We start from the raw sequence: 22,676 nt of genomic DNA on the forward strand, positions 1-22,676 counted from the left end.
TTCATATATATTATAACACAAAATATGTCTGTATTACCAAGAAAAATAGTTTAAAACGTTCAGAATATATGAGTAATATTTTAGAATTTACTATATTGAATATATTTTCTATCGTATTTTTATTATATTTTTATTTATTATTTCATTAGTAAATTTGTAATATATATTAGGGTGACATGCACTAACGAGATTATTTAATTCTCAATAAAGTGTTACAATTGTATGGTTGTTAGTTATTTTTTATGTATTTTAATTCTTTATATACTATTAATATTCTAAAATGTATCGCTGAAGTAGAAAAAGATAAAATTAAAGCATATTTACAATTGATAGATAGTTTTAAGAAATACCTTTTTGCCTGTATCTAATAGATTTTTCCTTTATGGTTAATGAAAATATGTTAACAAAAATTAACTGTAGTATACATATAAAATATTTTTTATGAAACGTTGATATTGTACAGGTACATGTTTACACAAAAAATTAATAAGATATATGTTAAATAATATTAAGGGTCTTCATGTTTCTATATATTTTTTTGTATTACAATTAATTATTCTTTACATATATATATATATATATATATATAATAATTCTTTCTTGATTCATTAAAATGTGAAATTCAAATTGTTCAATTATCAGAATAAGATATATACCTCCTAACTTGCAAAAATTACATATATAATTGTTTCATTGAGGTTTTTATTATAATATATATGTGACATCTAAGCTATTATATTATATCGTAATCAATGTATTTTAACTCATCAAATAAAGTAATTTATATATTTAACCATTTCTGTTCTTCTTATTTTTTTAAAGGTTGTATGTTTTCATTTTTGATCCTATTAATAAATATATGTTATATTTCTTTTAATTTTAATATATGATTACTTTTTTATTTAGTAAAATCAGAATTATTTTATTTTTTGTGTTAAGTTGTACTTTTTATTTAAATGCAAACATAACAAAAAATCTTCATAAAAAGCTTATTTTGAAAATTATATATTTAATAAGTTATATGAAATAAGAATGTATTAATAAATATCTAAATTTTTTTATAGTTCAAGTATTAAATTATAAATAAATAATGATATAATTCTTATTTAAAAATTAACTATTAATAGAACATTATGAATTTGAGAATATATGAAGCTTTATAATTAAATTAGGACTTATATTAAAAATTGTGATTTACTTTTTATCCTATATAAATAAGGGATATAATACTTTTGTATAAGAATTGCTTAAATAACTATGATATAATATATTAATAAGAAAATATTATGTTCATGAATACATTTGACATAATTAAACAAGTGTATTATTCTATAAGCATTTTGCTTATGTGAACATTCTTTATACAACTATTACTCAATTTTTATTTAATATATTTCTTCTGAATGTATATATTAGATAAAAAAATATATCTATTATTCAATCGACGAATTTAACAATTTTACATTTATAAATAATATTACAAAATATAACTAATTAAATACTATACCCTTCAAAATGGATATTACAAAAATAAAAGATCGGTATTTATTTACCTTTTCAATTTATTGTTTTTTACTATATTAAGAGATACGTCATATATTTAATATTTTAAATATGTTGTATACCATAAATAAAAGCATATGTTTATGAAGTAAATGGTGCCACTGCCACAAATAAGAAAAAAATTGGTACAAAATATGATTTTCAATATGTTATAATTATTATAAGGAAAACGTCATTTAAATAAGAGATACTTCTCCTAATATCTAGAAGTAATAATCATCTATATTCTCTACATTCTATAATTTCTATATACTCAATACATATAAATATTGTGAAATAATATATATAAGGTTTTTGATAAAAGCTGATAAAGAAATTATTTAATTACTTCACTGTATTAAATAAAAAATTCATATATTTTGAATATCAAATAATGAAATAAATTTGTATTATATTAATGAAAGTTATTATTTTAAAAATTACATTTTTATAAAAAATTTATAGTTCATTTTCGAAGTCATTATTTTTTGTTTCTGTTGTATAAGTAATTGTAGTTATAAAATTTTTTTTTTTTACGGGAAAATAAAATAAAAAAGAATTAAATAAAAAATAATAGTGTTCTTTATTATTAAAAGAATATTTTATTGTAGTCAAATGAATCATTGTTTGGTATATTTAAATATTAATGATCTATATAATGGAGCAAAAAAATAAAACACTGTCATTTATTAAATTTGTTACGTTTGTCCTTTTAAGTTGGATATTTCATTTTCACACTTATGTGGTTATAATAATTTTATATAGATATAAATGTATTATTTATATTTTTAGAGTTTTATATTAATAATTTTTGTTTAGTATGATATTATTTATTTGATCATATAATAATTTTATTTTTGTTATTTCAGAGTACGCACGAGAAATCTTTGAATGAATGCTACAATAATCGTAAAAAATTATATACAAGATATTTTCGTTTATTGGCAAAATATAAGCAGGTTAAGGATTCAAGTATAGTATGCTTAAAAGAAGATATACCAAATGGAGATAACGATAAAAAAGATATATTTAGTAATGAAAAAAGGAACACAGAAACCATGAAACAATCAAATGGAAATCCATTATATAATGTTAAAGGCCATAAACAATCTATGAAAAATAAAACCTGTATATTTGAAACAAAAAAATATTCCCATTTAGAAAAAAAAATATTCAAAGAACTTGATTATGAAGATTTTCTCAGAAATAACAGAACAATTAGCAATAAAGTTTACAAAAAAATAATACTTAAAAAGTACGGATTACGGCTTATTTTACCTGTATTATTCTTTTTATTATTATTAATACCCATCATATTAGATTTATCTGGGCATTTTGCACTTGTAGATACGTTTTACAATGTATTGAAAACGAATTTTGGAGATAGTTTGATAAATCCTTTAAAAAAATTGTTATGGGAATCCCCTTTCTGTTGGTTAGGTAGTATACTAAAAGAAGCTAAAACTAAAAAGGAACAGTCTTTCATTGTTATTCCTTTTTTTACAAGTATAATTTATTTTCTACCTCTTTTTATTTTGGGAGTTACAATTGTATTACGAATTGTATATTACCATAAAAAAGTTAAAAAATATGAAAGAATTAAGTTCAAGAAAAGGTAAAATATACCAAAGAGATAATGATTTTTTCCGTAAATAAATATTCAATAAGAACTAATATATGTAGTATATTTAATAATATGTAAAATAAACATATATATAATTGCAAAAATTATATACATAAATGTGCATACAGAAGGACATTTTAATAAATCACTGTAAAAAAATATTTCTTAGTTTTATTATGGATTTTAATTTTTCGTGTTTTTCATTTTGTACATTAAGATATATTTTCATCATGATAAATATTATGACTTCGTATATATATGTGTATACATATTTTAATAAATTATTATGAAAAGTATACGTTTGTGTGTTAAAATTAATACATAAAAAAACAATTTATATAATTTTATTAAAATTGTATGTTAAATTATATATATTTTATAAGAAATGGTGCTTTATATTTTTTATCTTTCTCCAGTATAAATTATTTTTTGTTGAAGCAATTAAAAAAAAGTCTTATTAATTTTAAATCATAAGCAAAAGTGTCTTGTTATGAAATAATAAAAAGAAGGGAATGTTCTATGATGTCTTAATATATATATATATATATATTTATATTTTTTTTTTTTTTTTCTTAAAAAAAAATAGTAATTGCTATATAAAATAAATTGTGTCAAATGTTTTTTAGAACATTTACGGTACATATCAATTTAGTAAACGCCCTTTTGTTATGCATTCTACAAATTTTTACTTAGAAACGTATAATAAAATGATAATTGTTTTCTTAATATATACTATTTATAATTATTTACTAACTTTGGTATGTTAATTATATAGAACTCAACAAAAAATAAAACAATAACTATTTTATAGTTGTAGTTATTTGTGAATCAGTGAAATTCTGGAATTTTTTTTTAAATATATATTTACTGAAATATTTAATATAATTACAGAATTCACTTAATGAATTAATTATAATTATATATTAATAAATAATATGTTGATCATTTTAATTTCTTGCCATGGGTTTTTCATAATTATAGTCTACTAAAAATGTGTTTTATATTTATAAAAATAAAATTATTCACTAAATGTAATGAACGTATATATATTTATTTTTGAAGTAATATAATTTTTTCTATGTTCACATATATATATATATATGTTCTATTTTGTATGATTATCTATAAAAATACTAAGTAAATGTTTAATGTTATTTTTAACATTCATAAAATTATATTTTGTATATAGTATGTATTAGTAACTTTTTCAAATTAATAATAATCATTTAACAAAAAAAAATTAAAAATAAAAGAAAGAACTATTATTTTTATAGATGATAACTACGTATCCTTTTCTTTTTTTTTTTTGTTTGATAACTATGAATAATGTATACTGAAAGAGATACTCCGTTTTCTTTCTTTTCCTAATGTTTATCTAAACATATATGTTGTACATCATAACCTATAAAATCATTTTTTAAGTAATTTTCTTTTATAACATTTAATTTTTTATAGATTCAAATGAAAATCATAATATAATATCAATACTGTTTTAGTTCTATCACAGTCAATTAAAAAAATACTATGTATTATATGAAATAACCTACGAATATTTATTTTTTTTTAAAGTGTCCTTAGAACTTGCTGAAAATGAAACTAGAGTTTAAGATATTACGGTATGTTGAAATTGAAAATATTGATTATCAAAATATTAATAAAAAATATATGTATAAATTCTTTTTTAATATTATATATTATTATAGTATGTAAAAATTATTTTGTGCATTAAAATTATATATATTCTTTATAATATATGGAATAATTTTATTTAGAAAAAGTTTTTTTTTCTCATATTACCATCTCCTATATATAAATATATAATTAATTAAAAAAACAATAAAAATAATTAGGTAGATGCATACAGATATTTTTCATTTAAAAAAATATTATATATAAAACAATTAAAAGTTGTAAAATTTATAAATTATGATACAAATATAAAAAATAATTTATTTTCATATAGAATATATATTCCTTCATTGATTACTTAGTAGAATATATTTTTAATTTTTTAGATATTTTATAGAACATAAAATATTATATATTACTATGGAATAAATGAAGTATCTGTTATGATTAACATAACGTAAAATGTTATTTATTTAATATATTATTACTATTAAATAGTTATAAAAATATATATTATATTAGGAATAACGATTATTTCCAAAATATAATGTTAACAATTCTAAATTTAATAGGAAAAAGTCATAACAATTAGTTATTATTAACTTAGCATATAAGAATATATTATCTATATTCTCTAAGTTCTCTATTCTATATAAACGTAATATTTCGAAATATAATAAAATGGTGTATTTTTTTTTATATTTTTTTTTTGGTATGAAATAATTAAAACATTATTTAATTAGTGTACCAATATAAAAAATTAGATTATATATTTTTAATGCTTATGAATAAATTGAAATTATTTTATAATAAAGAGGATTAGTTTTTATTTTAGGTAATATTATAATAAAAATTAAATATATATTTTTAATGTTATTTTGCTTCGTATATACAGTATAATCTAATATTGTTACACGTAATTTACTAAATATTTATGAAAGAATAATAAAAGTGAATTTTAAAATAAATACAAAATCTTATATCACTCACAGTATATTCTATTGTTATTAACATTGTTTTCATTTAATATATTAAAATATTAAGTATCTATATGATGGAACGTAAAATTAAGTCAACCATGTTCATTAAAATTTCTGTATTAATCATCTTAAATTTGATATATCATTTTAACATGGATGAGGTATGATAATACTATTTAAGCATATATGCTTATTAATAATTTCCAAGTTTAATTTTTATAAATATTAATTTTTTGAGAGAAATGATTTATTCCTTTAAATAATTATTTTTTGCTATTGTTTTTTAGAGAGTATTTAATAGATCTATGGATGAAAGTTACGAACCTGATAGATTAGATACAAAAAATTATAGAATACTAGCAAAATGTATACATAACAGCGATTCATATACTTTAGGGATAAAAAAGAATATGCCAAAAACTACAGAATACAAAAAAAAAGATATATCTAAAAATGAGAAACTGGACAAAAAAAAAAACAAACAATTAAATAGAAGTTTATTAAATAAGGCACAATATTATACAGAAGTTACAGATTATAATAAAGGAATGTTTGATGGAAAACATTTCCATTTTGAAAAAAAATGGGTTAAAAAAAAAGATTATGATCATTATCTTGAAAGAAACAGGAGAATTTGTGATATATCTTTAAAAAAAATAAAATTTAGAAAATATGGAATTGGGATTTCTATGTTTCTTATTTTTCTCTTGCTGGGAATAGGAATACCCGTATTACCAAGACTGGAGTCTTTGAAAAATGCATGGGACAGTATTAAGAGTGATTCAGTATGGGAGCCTTTTAATACATTTATAGATTCATTGATACAGGGAAATGAATACTATATTTTTATAGCATTATTTAGCGTGCTTATGATTATGTTATCTATTATGATTATAATAAGTACTTACAAGATCTTAAGAAATAATGAAAAATATAATAAAATTAAGTTAATAAATGAGTAAAATGAATAATAAGGAATATATATGTTTATGTAATGAAATTTTCAATATGAATAATAAGTGTAATATTTTTGGTGATGTTCTTAAATAGAATACATATAATTTCTGAAATATTATAAATGCAAGCGAGTATATATGGTGTTTTAGAAACACAACATGAAAAATATATTTTCTTCGTTTTTTTTTGGATTTAAATATTTTAATAATTTTGTATCTAAACACAGAATATGATTTTATCTTAATAAATATTATGGAATAATGTATTTATTTATATAATTAAATATATTTATATGAAAAATATGTGATTGTGCTTGAAAATTAATATAGTACAAAACAGATAATTATTTATAATTCTAGAAATTTATATTTGCTATAAAATGTTTTTCTTTCTATATTATAAATTGTATACTAAAATTATTATTTATTAAGGTAAATAAGAAAATGTATTATTTTAAAATTAGCAAGAAAAGTCTCCTATATTTTACTAAAAGATAGTGATGATATTTCGTTGCATTGATATATATATGTGTATTGTTTTAGTTAATAAAGAACTTAATATATATTATAAATAATATGCTATAAGTAAAATATATTATAAAATATACTGTTTGTAACAATTATTGTAATAATCTTTTAGACTTTCTTTCATCGTATAAAAGTAAAATTATAGATATATTATAAAGTAATATCCCTTTGATTAGGATACTGAATTTAGGATTTATCGATAATATTTTAATTTTACTACTACTATTATTTTATTTTATTAGTTTACAAATATTATTAAATATAGAATCAATTATTTTTTAGGAAGAAAAAAATATTCTTCAAGTATTTTAAAAAAAATATATTATTTTCCTCATATATATAGAAAAAAATATTAAATTAATATATTTTGAATTTTAAAGAGAAAATTTTTAAACTGTAGTGTTTTTTTTATTTACATTATATATTTTTAATATATAAATGAAAGGAATTTGTTTAGCACGGAAATTATATCTTTATGAAAATTAAATTATGTATACATTGAATTTGTAGAACTGAGTAAATAATGTTTACAGATTAATTCTGCTTAAAATATTTTAAGTTTGTGTTACATAAATAAATTAGTAACATATTACTATATTATTTTTATAACTTATTTTTGTTATGTGTCTTATAATGCAGTTCACCATATATATAATATATATTTTAATAAATTATTAATGTAGAAATAAAAACAACGATTAAAAAATATAACAGAATAAATTTGTTTTTATATTTATTAGATGTATGCATCATGTGTTAAAACTTTTGTTTTACTAAATATACGATTACTATAAAGAAATGTTCGTGAAAAATATAACTAACAGTTTGATCACCATTAGTACTATTGTATTTATTCTTTTTATATAAATATGTCAATGTTTCAATAATTTTTTATAGTTTCAATATTATATATATTTTGTACTATTATTTTATGGGTCATATTAAATATAATGCAAAATGTATCATATCTACTTAATAGCTAAAATTCATATTTATAGTAAAATCCAAAGATATACATAGTTATGTAGAATGATAAAAAATGCGTGAGTATTGTGACGTTTCCAGTTAACAAATTACAATTATAACTGAAAATTTTATGCAATGAGAAATGTAATACCCCTTTTTTAAAATATCATTGTTATATGAATATATAAGTAATAAGATGCATGGATACTACAAAAATAAATTCTATCTGAAAATGCAAGAATATAAGAATTATCTTTCTACTTATCAGATCTTATAAATATTATCATGTTACTTCCTATTATATTATTAGGAATATGTTTCGTATTTTTCCATTTATATAAAGTAAAGAAAAACGAAATATAGAAACATAAATACCACTTGTTACCATTATAATTTAATTTATAGAAAATTTAATAATTATAATATAGTGTTAAATATGTATATTATTTATCATTTATCGATTTTTTTTAATTTCGTGCATGTTAGTATAAAATAGGGTATTAAGGTAGTAAAATAATAATAATAATAATACTTGAGAAGAATATATTTATGAATTATTTACTAATGGTAAGAAGTTTTCCCATCTAAATTTAAGCAAAATTATAATGCATCCTTGTTAGCGTAAATCGTAAATGAGCTTTAAACAATGTCACACATAAGATAGGTCAATACAAGAAAAAAATGTTAAAATTGTTATATAATTGGTTAAATTTTCAATTTTATAAACTGAAATAGAAAAAATAATAAAAATTTTAAATAAAGTTATAAAGAAATAATATATATATTTCAATATTTTGATTAATGTTTTCGTTTCAAGGTTTTAAATTTTTGATTTATATAAAAATATTATTGATGTCGTTTTTAATGTTGTTTTATATTCCTTAAGATATTTTTTTCTATTTCAATATATAAAAAAATAGTTGCGAAGGTTAATATGATAATATTTTCCAATATGGTATATATTACTGCTATTTTATTTATCAATGATATATGTCAGATGATTTCAAAATTCTGATAACATTTAATTCAATATACATAAAAAATAATATTAAGTTATTTCGTTTTTTTTTTTTTTAATATATTTCTTATTGTTCTAAAATACCTTACGATTATATATATTTAGTATAATATATAAATTATATGTTATAACTTAAATTATTTATATATTTAACATATAATTAAGTATATTTTTAAAAAACTAAGGAGAAATAAAAAAAAAATCGTTTTTATTATTAGCTTATATATGGAATTAGTTGTCTTTTTTTTTTCATGAAACATGTACAACTTAAAATAGTAGAATAATTATTATAATTATTATAATTGTTAAAAAATATATTGATTAAAGTTATTTTACTGTGGATATTCTATAGATTTTATTTCATTTTTTTATTTATAATATTAATGTATCGTTTTTTAATATTTACATAATTGTTTCACTTAATAAAGTAGAATTGTTATCAACGGGTGTTATACATTTCAAAATATTATGACTTACTACAGTGACTGTTATATTAAATCATAACTACATTCATTGGATAACTTATGTAATTATTCTTTTATAATATTTAATATTTAATATAATTTCAATTACGTTCAATGTGTTTATATGATTATAGATAGATTAAAAAATTTATCATGTTCACATATCAAATATAAAAAATAAAAGACAACATATATGTTAATGTTCCTTTAATGTATACTCCATATTAATTAAATATATTGGTTATATATATTTTTTTATAATAAAACATAAAAGTATTTTTTGAAAAGATCCTTATTTATATTAAACTAATACACTTTAAATGAACTAAATATCTATTATTTGTTCTATAATATAAGAATATCATTTAATTGAATTTATTAAGAATTGTTGAAACATGAATAATGTAAATAATGATCATTAGAAAAAATAATTATTTTCTTAATAAAATATTTTTAATAAATAATAATATACATATTTTATGTATTATAAGTTATAATACAAAAATGAATTTATATTTCGGTCAGTATTGATTTTTTCCTTGCAATACTTATAGTTATATCAGAAAAATATATATTTAATATTTGTTACTAATAATATTACTAAATTATTGATATTTTTTAAAAATCAAGCATAATGTTGTTAATATAGTTTTTAATTCATGTAAATAAATAAAAATCTATAACATATATATTTTTGTCGATAAGATGCAAATGGAAAATTATTACATATTAAGAGGAATTTTATAGTTTAACACATAGGTCAAGTATTAATTTACTTTATAAATATATATACGGATGATTTAAAAAATAGTAAAGAACAACTAATAAATAATAATCTTATTAACGAAGTAGAAAAGAGGAAAATATTTTTTTGTAATTACAAGAGAGAAAAAGAATAAAGAAAAAGCTGAAAATTAAAATTTGTAAATTCTCGTGAAAATGTAAAGAGAAAGTCGCTAAAAATTTTTTTATTAATATTACATAATAACAATGATTTTAAAGATTTTATTTAGAGAAATCAAATAAACATATATGATATATTTTAAAATTTCAATAATATAATTATATTCATTTTTGTTTCTCATTTATTTTTATAAAAATTTGGAAGGGAATAAATTTAGTATTATTTAGAATATATACATTTTCATATATAACAATATATATGTCTTTAATTTCATAAAAATATTAATAAAATATAATGTACTATAAAAAAAATTTTAAAAAATGGCAGTATTATTTTTATATTTGTTTGTATATATCCTCTTACAAAATCCAGTATTATATAAGCGCTAACGTAAAAATATATACATTTAACATAACATCATTGTTATCATATTTTATTATTTTTACTAATTTCATTGATTTTTTATTTGTATTTTAATAAAAGTTATATAAGTCAAAAAAAAAAAATTCTTTAATCTTATTAAAATATATAATTATATGTGAAGCTGTTCCATATAAGATAAAATATTTTTTATTAAAAAAAAATTAAATGCTTTATTAAGAGATAGAATTTATAAATACGGTTTTTTTATTTTTCGAATATATTTATAATTCAAAAAAAAAATACTGTTATATATAACAGATAAATGATTACAAAATTGTATTAGATGTACTCTATTAATCTGCAAATATCTATTAAAATATAATAGGCTAGAAGAAATTCATTAATTGTATATTATATTTTTTTCATAATATATGTGATTATATAAGTTATTTATGTATTTTCATATGTTTTAATGTATTTTAATTTCTCTTTTTAACATATTTTTTATATTAATTATAACTTTAAACGTTATAATAATGGGGATTATGAAAGATGCAAATAAGTAGCTTTCTAAATGTAGAAAAAACTATATACTAAGCAGAAATGGAATAAAATAAAAATATATAAATTTATGAAATAATATTATATTATTTCAAAAATAGTATTTCAAAATTATTGTTTTTTCTTTTTCAATTTTTCAAAATATTTATTTGTTCTTACAATTTTTATATTTTCGTAAAATATTAATTTTTTATTTTTATATATATATGTATTACTATTTTTCTACTTTTCTTATATTAAAAATTAATATAAGATTATTACAGATATTTTTACGCAAATAAAAAAATAATATATAATTAAAATATATTTTACGTACCTGAATTTGATTTTTTATATTTCATATGTTCTTTTCTCATATATATTATTCACTATTTTACATTTTTCTATTTCTTTTTAATTTGTATTATAAAAAAATTTATAGCGTATGTTTCATAGGAGTCCCATGATTACACTTAATTAACGTCCGAATATATTTTGGATGTATAATATATATTTATATAATGCATGTTTCTATAATTCATTCTTATTAGTCTAGATTATTATCACTATCTATAAAATTCAAGTACTTAGTATCTTCTGTTACCCATTCATTCATGTCCCTTCTATAATTGTTTTCCTCCATATAAACAATATTTTCCTTATTTTCCAAAACATTTCCGTTAATTCCAGTTATGTTTTCTGAAATTTCTGTTTTTATCCCTAAATTTACATCTGTCTTCAATTCATTTATTAAACCATCAAAATATGATTCCCTATTTCCTATAAAATTCTCTTTTTCGCACTCTTCTAATATCATCATAAGTACTAGTATACACAGTTTTGCCAGTGATTTATTTTTTATATATTTATATAATTCTTCATAATCATCTTTGTTCTCCAATTCTCCTACATTTATTAATGGTGCATCTTCCTTAGTTCCTTTATTTTCATATTTATATGAAATATTCTCTAATTCCTGTGAAAATCCTTTAGTCCATTCTTGTTCCAAATATTGTTTTACGACCTTACTCTTTTTTGATATCCACTGTCTCCATGTTTCTTTTTCTCTTTCTGGAAATGGAACTTTGTTATATTCATTTGAATTTGTCTCATTCAATTCCTCCATTTCTTTTATATAATCTTTTTCTATCTTCCATTCATTTTTCAAATTATTAAACCATTCTACTCTTTTTAATTTCTCATAAATATTTCTATGTCTTTCTAGCCATTCATTGCATAGAATAATTTTTTTTTTCATATCATTTGTGCTTTTAAAGTTATCTATTATTAATTCATCATTTGTTAATTTTTGATAGGCCTTATATTCTTCTTCTGTTAAATCTTCTAAGCATATTTCTAAAAATTTTACCTTTTTGTTTTCCCATTCTATATTCATGAATTCTTGTAGTACTTCCATATGTACTTCAATTATAGTTTTTGATATGTCTTTTTTTTGTTTTGACATATTTATATCTTTTCTCATGTTATGTTCATGTATTTCTATTTTTTTTATAATTTCATCCTCATTATATATTGGTTGTTCCAAACGATCATAACTTAGCATACTCTTTATGTTAGAAAATGAAGGTATTATTATTCTCAGAAATTTCATATGTTTTCTTTTTACCTCCTCTTTCTTTTTAAACATCCCTAATAATGAATACTACAATACAAAAAAGAAAAACAAATTTATAGAATGAATTATTACAATAATCAAATTTTTATAACATACTGATTACTTAAGTTTTATTTTACTTTAATAAAAAAGGAAAACAAAATAACTATAAAGCTTATTAAAATATATGTTAAATATGTATTACGTGAATTTTCTGCTGGATCTGTAATAAATTTTTAAATATATACGTTTTTTAGGGTATTTATTTCTAATATAGAAAAATATATCGTATTCATGGTACCTGAAATTTCAGGGAGTTTAGTAGAAGGACGACGATGAGACGCAATAATTGGTTTTTCGAAGGAAGATGATTCAGTTGCAGGATTAAATGGAGCTTTGGAGTTTTCAGTAACTGGAGTTAATGGTACAGATGTTTCTTTTATTTCCATAAGTTGAGATTCAGGAATTAAAGGATGTTTAAATGTTTCAGACTCTGGAAGTTTTTTGGTTTCAGTTTCTTTATTTTTTTCGGAATCACCTGGATTCTCTATCACCCTTTGAGATGGAAGTAATTCTGAATGTAAAGGATCTTCTCTGGGAGAAATCTCTTCTTGAGGTGACGCTTGCATTTTAGGAACAGATAAAACCTGAGTTATACTTTCACCTTCTTTTTCTTGTGTTCCTTTGCTTGTTTCTTTAGATACACTTTCTACATCTGTTTTTTTATCAATGTTTAAGCACTTAGAAATTCCTCCAAATGTTTGAGATCTCATTAGGTTGCATTTTTTTGTTGGAAATGTTAAATTTTTTTTTGACGTTTTACAATTCTGTTCAATAAAACTTTTTTCATCCTTAAAATGTTTCTGCCTTTCTGTAATCCATTCATTATATATATTACATATTTTCATACATTGTGCATCACCCTTACAATTATATGTATTACCTGCTACTTTAAATTTTGTTAGATATTCATTATAATTTTTATTTTGTTCGCAAAAATCTTCTGCTTCATATTTTAATTCTAAAAGTTTTTTTTTATTATTATCTAAAATCATAAAACAACCTCCAAATTTTTTATTTAGTTCTTTATAGTGCTGTTGATATCTATATATTAGTGTTTCCTCCCACTTACTTTGTTCTACAAATTGTGGTGCTTTCTTATTCTGAATTAGATAATGAGCCATTTCTTTGCATTTATTTCTAAATTTTTCTTTATTATCCTCATTGTTTAATAAACGAGTATTCTCTTGTATATATATTCCAATATCCTTAAACTCTGGTTTCATATAGTAACTCCAAACATGACTACCTAGAATTCTCCATTCCTAGTTCCAAAATAACCATTAAATATTAATTAAGGTTTAATTTCTACGTTAGTTGCATGATAATTTTTTTTATAATAAATAAATAGTTTATGTGTAAACATATGAACACTAAGAAGCTATAAATATTACCGACGAAAAACAATTATCCATGATGACTTTATATGAATAATCTAGTTTGTTGTATATAAAACTCTTGAAGGAAAATACAAATTTACATATTTTTATGTATGAACTGCATAAGTTAAAATTAATATATATCAATAAAAATGAATTATGAAATTATCGTTCACACGAGAATTTATGTATAAACTAAAAATTACTCGAATACATTATTATTTATTTTATGAGTTCCTTATCTTCTTTTATCTTAAATATATCACAACGGAGAATATGTTGTAATTTTATTTTGATATAAAATCACAGTCATGTAATTATTCGTATATTATATTCTCATTTCCATTATAAAGTAAAAGCAATATAAACATAAACAATTACATATAAGTTGCATTAAAATGTAATATAAAAATTACTGTGTAAATATACAGTTAATTTATGTATGACTGTTTTTTACTTTTTTTTATTAATAAATACATACATATATATAAATATTATAACCTGTATTAATGTAAACGGTTACTTTTATTCTGTTATTCCGAAAATAAATAATCTATAAACCAAATTATTACTAGTATTTATAGTAGTTTTCCTTTTTTTTGTTTTATTTTGTTATTTATTTTTTATGTTAAACATTATAATACTATAATTATAAGGTTAAAATTGCTTTTAATTTACTATATTGAGCCTATATATGAGAATTAATAATATACATATTATTCTAATTTTTCGTTATATCTGTAGAGGGTGTATACCATTGAGCTGCAATTATGAAACTTATTATTATATATATATATATATATCAAGTACATAAAAGTTTTTTTATTTATGGTTTACATTAAGCTATTTTATAGTTTCAAAAAATTATAATATATTATATATTTATTTTCTTATATATATGACTATTATGACTTTTGGATATGAACGATTCCATCTATACAAAAATTCATTTAATGAATTATATAATTAGTCATATTAATTAATGAAAATAAGTTTGTCTACTTACTCTAAATATAAGAAATTTTTAGATAGAGTTATAGTAAAAAAATATTACAATATACTTAAAATTATGTGAATTAAACTGAAGTCTTACGCTATAAAAATATAATATTACAATTACATGTAAATTGAATAATATATTACGTTAAATAATAATATGAGCATTGAAATATCATAATAATATTTCTGTAAATAGTAATATATATGTTATAATAAATATATTGTAAATATTTAATTTGTTTTTTGTTTTTTAGTGAATTTAATAACGGTATGTAAATATCATTTTAACACTACTGATATATATTTATTTAGTATGCAAAATAAAAAAGCTCATATATTATTTTATTATTTTTTTTATGATTTGAGTTTGCAAATTACATTATGCAACAATACAAAATTATTCGAAATAACATAGGTTATTCTACTATTATGTGAATATATTTTTTATAAATTTAATTCTTTATTTGAAACAACTCCATAATGGATGTAGAATGGTAAGAAAATTAAAAAAAATATATGCATATATAATTGATAATAATTTTTTGTGTATTGTTAGTTCACATAAACATTTAGTTTATTGTAGTTAACTTGATAAAATCAAAATAAATAAAAAAAAAAATTTTCCATATTTATTTAAATTTTTATTTTGGAGTTATACAAAATTTTTGTTCTATGTTTGTTTTTTTTATCTTAATCTCTTACAATCTATAATATTTCTTTTTAAATTATTTTGATTAATTAAAAGATATGAGGATATAATATAAAAACAATTTTTCTTTTATTTAATATATTATATATTTATTTTTGTATTTGAATATATTGAGTATGTGATAGAAATAATACAAAATTAATTTGTAACGGAGGATTATTTTGTGGAAAAATAAAAGAATATATGATTTTCTGAAATATCTAAAAGAATTTTGGAAGAACTTTTTAATAATTGTTTTCAAATATATATATGCAATATTTTTTTTTTTTCTCCCTTTCTTATTTATATATTTACAAAAATATTTTTTTTTTGTTACTATATATCTTATTATTTTGTTTGAACATTCGATCAAATTTATAGCAGATCAATGCATTTATATCATGACATTTAATTTAATATAATAAAAAATTAATAATTATTCGTAAAAATTCTTGAATATTTTTTTATATAACTATAATTATTTTATTAATATATTTAAAAAAATAATATTTATCATTGAAATAATTATTTTATATATGTAAATATTTCAAATCAATAACTCTAATGAAATAGAACGTTATATATATATAGATAGCAAAGAATATAGATGAAAATAAACGTAAAAGTAAAGCTAGTTAATATATTTTAGTAACTTTAAATAATATATTATCATTTTTTCTTATTTAATATATATATATATACAATGAAGTAGCTGTAATGTATATTATTATAAAATGTCATAACGAATTTAAAATTATAGTTCATATTATTTTATTGTGGAATTTATAATTATCGACGTATTACAATACCGAATTGCTTTTTAAACAATAATATAAAAATTTATATTAAGATAAATATAATGCAATATTATGTATATTCTTTTATTTATGTATATAGAGGCAGACTCACAATATGCCATAAAAGGAATTTTATATTTTATGTGCTTTTACTAAAAATGGGATAAGTTGCATTTATACACATTATCATAAAATTAAATATGAAATAATGTTATTAGGTTTTTGTGTTGTTTAACCCTTAGGGATAAAATATTATTATTATATATATAATTTGTTCTATTTCAAATTTTGAGATTATAGCACCAATATTTCATATATAACGATCTATAATCTATTACGCTCACATTATTTAATTATAACTGTATGTGTGTTATTACGTATGTTTAATCATGCACTATAACAAAAAATATTCTTATTATTACAAATTTTTAGTTAATTTAATGATAATTATGTCTATCCGTTGCAGTTACTTTTCTCGATATTATTATATAATTATTAATATGCCCTTCTATTTACATATCAATTTGTATATTTTATATATATTTATTGTTTTTACAAAAAACCCTTTATACTAACAATACTCATGATGAACAATTATATCGATAATAGGAATATAATTAAAATTATAGCTTTTTCAAATCTTATATGTTAATGATTATGATATATAATTTTGCTTAAAATATTTGTATTTTAATTTCTTGTTTTTCATTTACATTAGGAAATTAGTTCTCACTTTGTTTTTATTATACTTTTAGAATTACCATCTGTTATGTATTATTATATATGGAATTTAAATATTAAAAAAAATTATTCTAATCCTTTTTTTTTTTGTATTTTTAACAGTACACTTGAATTATCTTGTTCACGAAATTTTTTTATATTCAACAAAATTATTATTATAGAACATCTATACATTCAAATTATTTACAGTATATATTGTATAATATCTACTGTCACGTAAATAAGGTAAGCATTTCCAGAGCCATGACTGTTACTTGGTCATTGTTCTCAAATATACATTTCAAATTATATATAATATTTTTTGAATATAGCGGAAAAGTTAAAAAATATGTAATAGTATTAAAAAATAATACTTAATTGTAAATTAAAATTTATTATGACAGCAATGCATTGTCTTAATATATAATAGGTTTCAAAGTAGAATATTCAAATTTTTAAGTAGAATAATTGATAGCTTTAGAGAAAAACTGCATGAAATATATTGAAATAAATGTTAATATAATTACTGAAAATAATGATGCATATTAATATGTACTAGAATCAGAAGGTTCTTTTACTGGTAACTGGAGACCCTCAAATGAGTATTTTTAACGAAAACGAATATCATTGACATTTAGTGGTTTTATTCGGTTCATTAACATGTTTTAAGGTAGTTACACTTTAAAACTGAGTCATATTTTTCTTAGTGTTTTACTCTGAATACAAAATATATTACAATTTTATAAAATACATCTCTTTATATGGTGACATATTAAGTTATGACTTTTAAATAGATAATAATACTATATGAATTAACTGAAACTTAGGAATTTTATAGAAGTAGAAAGCAAACAATTGGTATCAAACATGTAAAAAATGGGAAAGTTTCAAACAATTTATCTTTATAAAAAATGGAAGAAAAGTTTATTTAAAATAATAATACTTGAAACCATATATATAATGCAATAAATTCAATAAAAACTGAACATTTAAATAAATCTATTATTTTGTGTGGATTTTGAAATATATAGTTATTTAAATTATAAAATCATATATTGGACATTAAAATTTAATAATAATTTACATTTATTTTGTCTTATTTGTATATAATGTATATTTGGTATAAAAATGATATAATATGAAAAAATATTCAATTTATTGATATATTTGTGCATATGTAAGAATATAATATATTTAATATAGATATATAAAGCATTTAATAAAAAAGTTAAAACATGTGTATATTATTTTTTAATTTATTTACAAAATTAAATAATTGAGAAAAATATTAATTTATTTTTTAAAAAAACATTTCAAAAAGAAAACGATTAGAACTTATGAATGTTTCTATTCCTGCAACGTTTTATATATAAGTAAATATTTAGAAGGATTTCATTATATAACGTACTTCTAATAATTTATTTTACAGTTTATGTATATAAATTATTATCAAAATTTTTAAATGGTTTATAGTGCATTATATATGGAATCCTTATCTGAGAGTAAGAAATTGAAATAATCCAGTACTTTGAAAAAATAGTAAATAATATATAAGATTGCTTATAAATCTTATAACGGAAATAGTATATATATATTAAAACATTAAAAATATGATAATGCTAATATCTATAAACTTTTTTTTAATTAATTTTTGATAAGAATAATATTTCTTATGAATTATTATATTAAGTTGAATATCCGATGATTACAATAATTGTTTGTATATATAATATTTGTATAATTACATTCATCCGTATTGCTTTTCAAACGTTATGGAAATACGTAGGTACAATACGTTTATGTTTCTAAAAGTATTTTTAACAAAATATTAATTATTCATATATTTATTTCAACTTATTAGGTTAACCTGTAAATCACGTTTCTAGAATTATGTATTTTTAAAAGAATAAATAAAAATAAATATATTCATTATAAAGTAAATAATTGTTTAATCATATATGTTTTTGACGATCAAAGCGTTAACCGTTCTTATGTTTTATGTAATTACGATATCCTATAATTTATTGTATGTATATTAAATTGATATATTATTAAATTAATGAAATTGTGTGAAATATTTCTAAAACTATCTTACATTTAATCTAATGTTTTATTATATTATTATTTATGGTAATTACATATATTTAGTTAAAAAAAAAAAAAAAAATTTTATAGATGAATGTAGAGACGTTCACTCAGAAATAATGGTGTAAGTTAAACTTAATAAAAAATTATAATTATCAAAAATTATAATAAGAAAACATAAAATTAATTTTCATTTACTTTTAAATATATATTTATTGTTAGATCATTTAACGTAATAATATATTAATTTGATTTTTTAAAGATATGATAGAATATTGTGGATTGTATGTACTCAAGGAATAACCATAAAAATGTATCATAAATAACACAGAATATTGACTTCTCCATTTATTATTAGTATTACTATATTATTATAATATTTACTATATTATTAAAAATTGTTTTTCAAAAGTAAATTTTTATAAAATTAGAAATATTAACAGTATATCATCCGTAAAATTAGTAATTTTTTTCTTAATATATAGAGGGATATTCTATATATATATTCTCTACATTCCGTATAATGGATAAATTTAACATTTCCCCATAACAAGAAATAGAGTATTTTTTTCGTATTTTATTAATGACAATATTAGTAAGGAAAATATTCAGTTAGTTCGTTACATTAAATAAATAATTATATCTTTCTAATATTTATGAATTATTTCCAATTATTTTATTTTTTTTAAGTTTATTTCATTTATTCTATATTATATGGTAACAATTATATTATTTTTAAAGTTATTTTACTATATATATAGTAAAGCATATTATATTTGTATATATATTATTAAGTATTTTTGAAGAAAAAATAAAAAAAGTTTTTAAAAAAAAATTTAGCTTACTGTATCTTTAAAAATAAATTACTATTATTTTTTTCCTCTTTGCATATGTTAAATATGTACATGATGAAACAAAGAATGAACTTACATATAATTATAAAAATCTGGGAGTTTCTCATTTTAACTTGGATATACCCTTTTATCAGTGATCTGGTGCGATTGTATTATTTAAGTGAAATTGTTTGTTTATATTCATAATGTTTTATTTTTTTTAATTATATACTTTATTATGAAATTATTATTTTTTTTTAAATATGTACCTTGTTTTTTTAGAATGTACCTAATTATTATTTGGATAAATTCTGCAATAATAATAAAATGTTAGATACAAGAAATTATCGATCACTGACAAAAAATAAGCTGGAAAAAAAGTCAAATATTGCAAGAGTAAAAGAAAGAAAATCAATATACAAAGAATTCGAAAATAAAGAAATATTTAATAATGAAGAAGAATCTAAAGTTAGAAACAAACTACCAAATGGAAGTTTACTAAATAAGGCACAGTACTACACAGAGATTATAGATTATAATAATGGAATGTTTGATGGAAAACATTTCCATTTTCAAAAAAAATGGATAAAAAAAAAATATTATGATGATTTTCTTGAGAAAAAAAGAAGAATTCGTGATATAACTTTAAAAAAAATAAAATTTAAAAATTACGGATTTGTAGTTGCTATACTTTTTATTTTTTTCTTATTCGGATTAGGATTACCTACACTAAATATATTAAGTTTTTTAAATATTATAGAAATTGGAATGTACAAAGACTCATTAATGCATCAGATTTGGGAATTTATAGAAGGATGCATCAATGGAATTGGTTTAAACAAATATAATATATATTTAGTATCATTGTCTATATTTTTCGTTTTATTAGCTATTGTAGTTATAATAGTCTTAACTAGGATTTTAAGAAATAATGAAAAATATAATAAGACTAAACTGATGACTAATTAAAATAAATATAAAAAATTTACAATATTATGTGAAAAATCATTTAGTAAGAACTAATATTTGTAATATCTTTAATTATGTTCTTATTAAACTTACTCATAATTAATTATATTTTATAGATTCTCTAGTATATGCTTTGTCTTTTCGATGCAGATCAATGGAATATAATGTTCTTCGTTTTTTTGTAAATTTGAATATTTGATGATTTCAAATTTGTCTATCAAAATAATTATTTCAACTCAATTATTTTCTTAATATATATATTTGTGTATCTAAATGGAATTTTATGAAAAATATATGCTTTTTCTTATAAATGAATATAAAGCAGCAAAACTCATATATTCTTATTAGTGTGCTATAATTTATATTTGATATGAAAATTGTTTTGTTATCTTTTTTATCTTGTTCTAATGAAAAATGATTATGTTTTAAAGTTATTAAATAAAAGTATTATTATCTTTAAATTTACAATAAGTATATTTTGTTTTATATTTAATGAAAGTAAGTGAATATATATTTGTTAAATTAATATGTATATGTATATTATTTATACATGGAAAAATATTTAATTTTATTTCTATAAATACTGTTTTACGTGATATATGTAATAAAATATATTAATTTTAAAAGACCTTTTTAATAGTCGTTTATATTTTTTTCATTTTATATTTATGTAATTATAAATATATAATAGTATTATATTCTTGTTAATTATTAATTATTTATAATTCAATACTAATTTGGAAATTCGAAATAATTACAATTAAAAGGAGTTAAATCCATTTATAATATCATTATTATATTTCTTATTGGCGCAGTTATTTCGATTCCGAATAAATTATTTACATACAAGTTGTTTTGAAAAATTATTGAAAATTATAGAAAATTATATTAAGTATGATTCTTATTTTTCATCTCGTTAAATTTTTAATATATTAAATTGAATCAACAGTTAATGGGTAAAATATTCAAATATACCTTATTTACTCCTTAAAATTTTAAATATCTAATAATGCTTTA

The 22,676-nt window shown here is 18.7% G+C and overlaps 4 protein-coding genes across 4 annotated transcripts; 3 read left to right on the forward strand and 1 right to left on the reverse strand.

Annotated features, from left to right (window-relative positions):
• Positions 1 to 2,200: 2,200 nt before the first annotated feature.
• PmUG01_00021700 (fam-l protein) lies at positions 2,201 to 3,161 on the forward strand (the record flags this gene model as incomplete). The annotated part of the gene is made up of 2 exons (XM_029006866.1): positions 2,201 to 2,287; positions 2,412 to 3,161. The coding sequence occupies 2 exons, from the start codon at positions 2,201 to 2,203 to the stop codon at positions 3,159 to 3,161; spliced, it is 837 nt and encodes a 278-aa protein (XP_028859286.1).
• A 2,688-nt stretch (positions 3,162 to 5,849) lies between these two features.
• On the forward strand, positions 5,850 to 6,737 carry PmUG01_00021800 (fam-m protein; the record flags this gene model as incomplete). Its single annotated transcript, XM_029006877.1, has 2 exons — positions 5,850 to 5,936; positions 6,063 to 6,737. The coding sequence occupies 2 exons, from the start codon at positions 5,850 to 5,852 to the stop codon at positions 6,735 to 6,737; spliced, it is 762 nt and encodes a 253-aa protein (XP_028859287.1).
• Positions 6,738 to 12,061: 5,324 nt separating this feature from the next.
• Positions 12,062 to 14,415, reverse strand: PmUG01_00021900 (STP1 protein; the record flags this gene model as incomplete). Its single annotated transcript, XM_029006888.1, has 3 exons — positions 12,062 to 13,177; positions 13,270 to 13,352; positions 13,431 to 14,415. The coding sequence occupies 3 exons, from the start codon at positions 14,413 to 14,415 to the stop codon at positions 12,062 to 12,064; spliced, it is 2,184 nt and encodes a 727-aa protein (XP_028859288.1).
• Positions 14,416 to 20,762: 6,347 nt separating this feature from the next.
• On the forward strand, positions 20,763 to 21,659 carry PmUG01_00022000 (fam-m protein; the record flags this gene model as incomplete). The annotated part of the gene is made up of 2 exons (XM_029006899.1): positions 20,763 to 20,852; positions 20,973 to 21,659. The coding sequence occupies 2 exons, from the start codon at positions 20,763 to 20,765 to the stop codon at positions 21,657 to 21,659; spliced, it is 777 nt and encodes a 258-aa protein (XP_028859289.1).
• Positions 21,660 to 22,676: the final 1,017 nt, after the last annotated feature.

This window comes from Plasmodium malariae (genome assembly GCF_900090045.1).
Source record: "Plasmodium malariae genome assembly, contig: PmUG01_00_8, whole genome shotgun sequence".
In the NCBI taxonomy this organism is placed as follows: domain Eukaryota; phylum Apicomplexa; class Aconoidasida; order Haemosporida; family Plasmodiidae; genus Plasmodium; species Plasmodium malariae.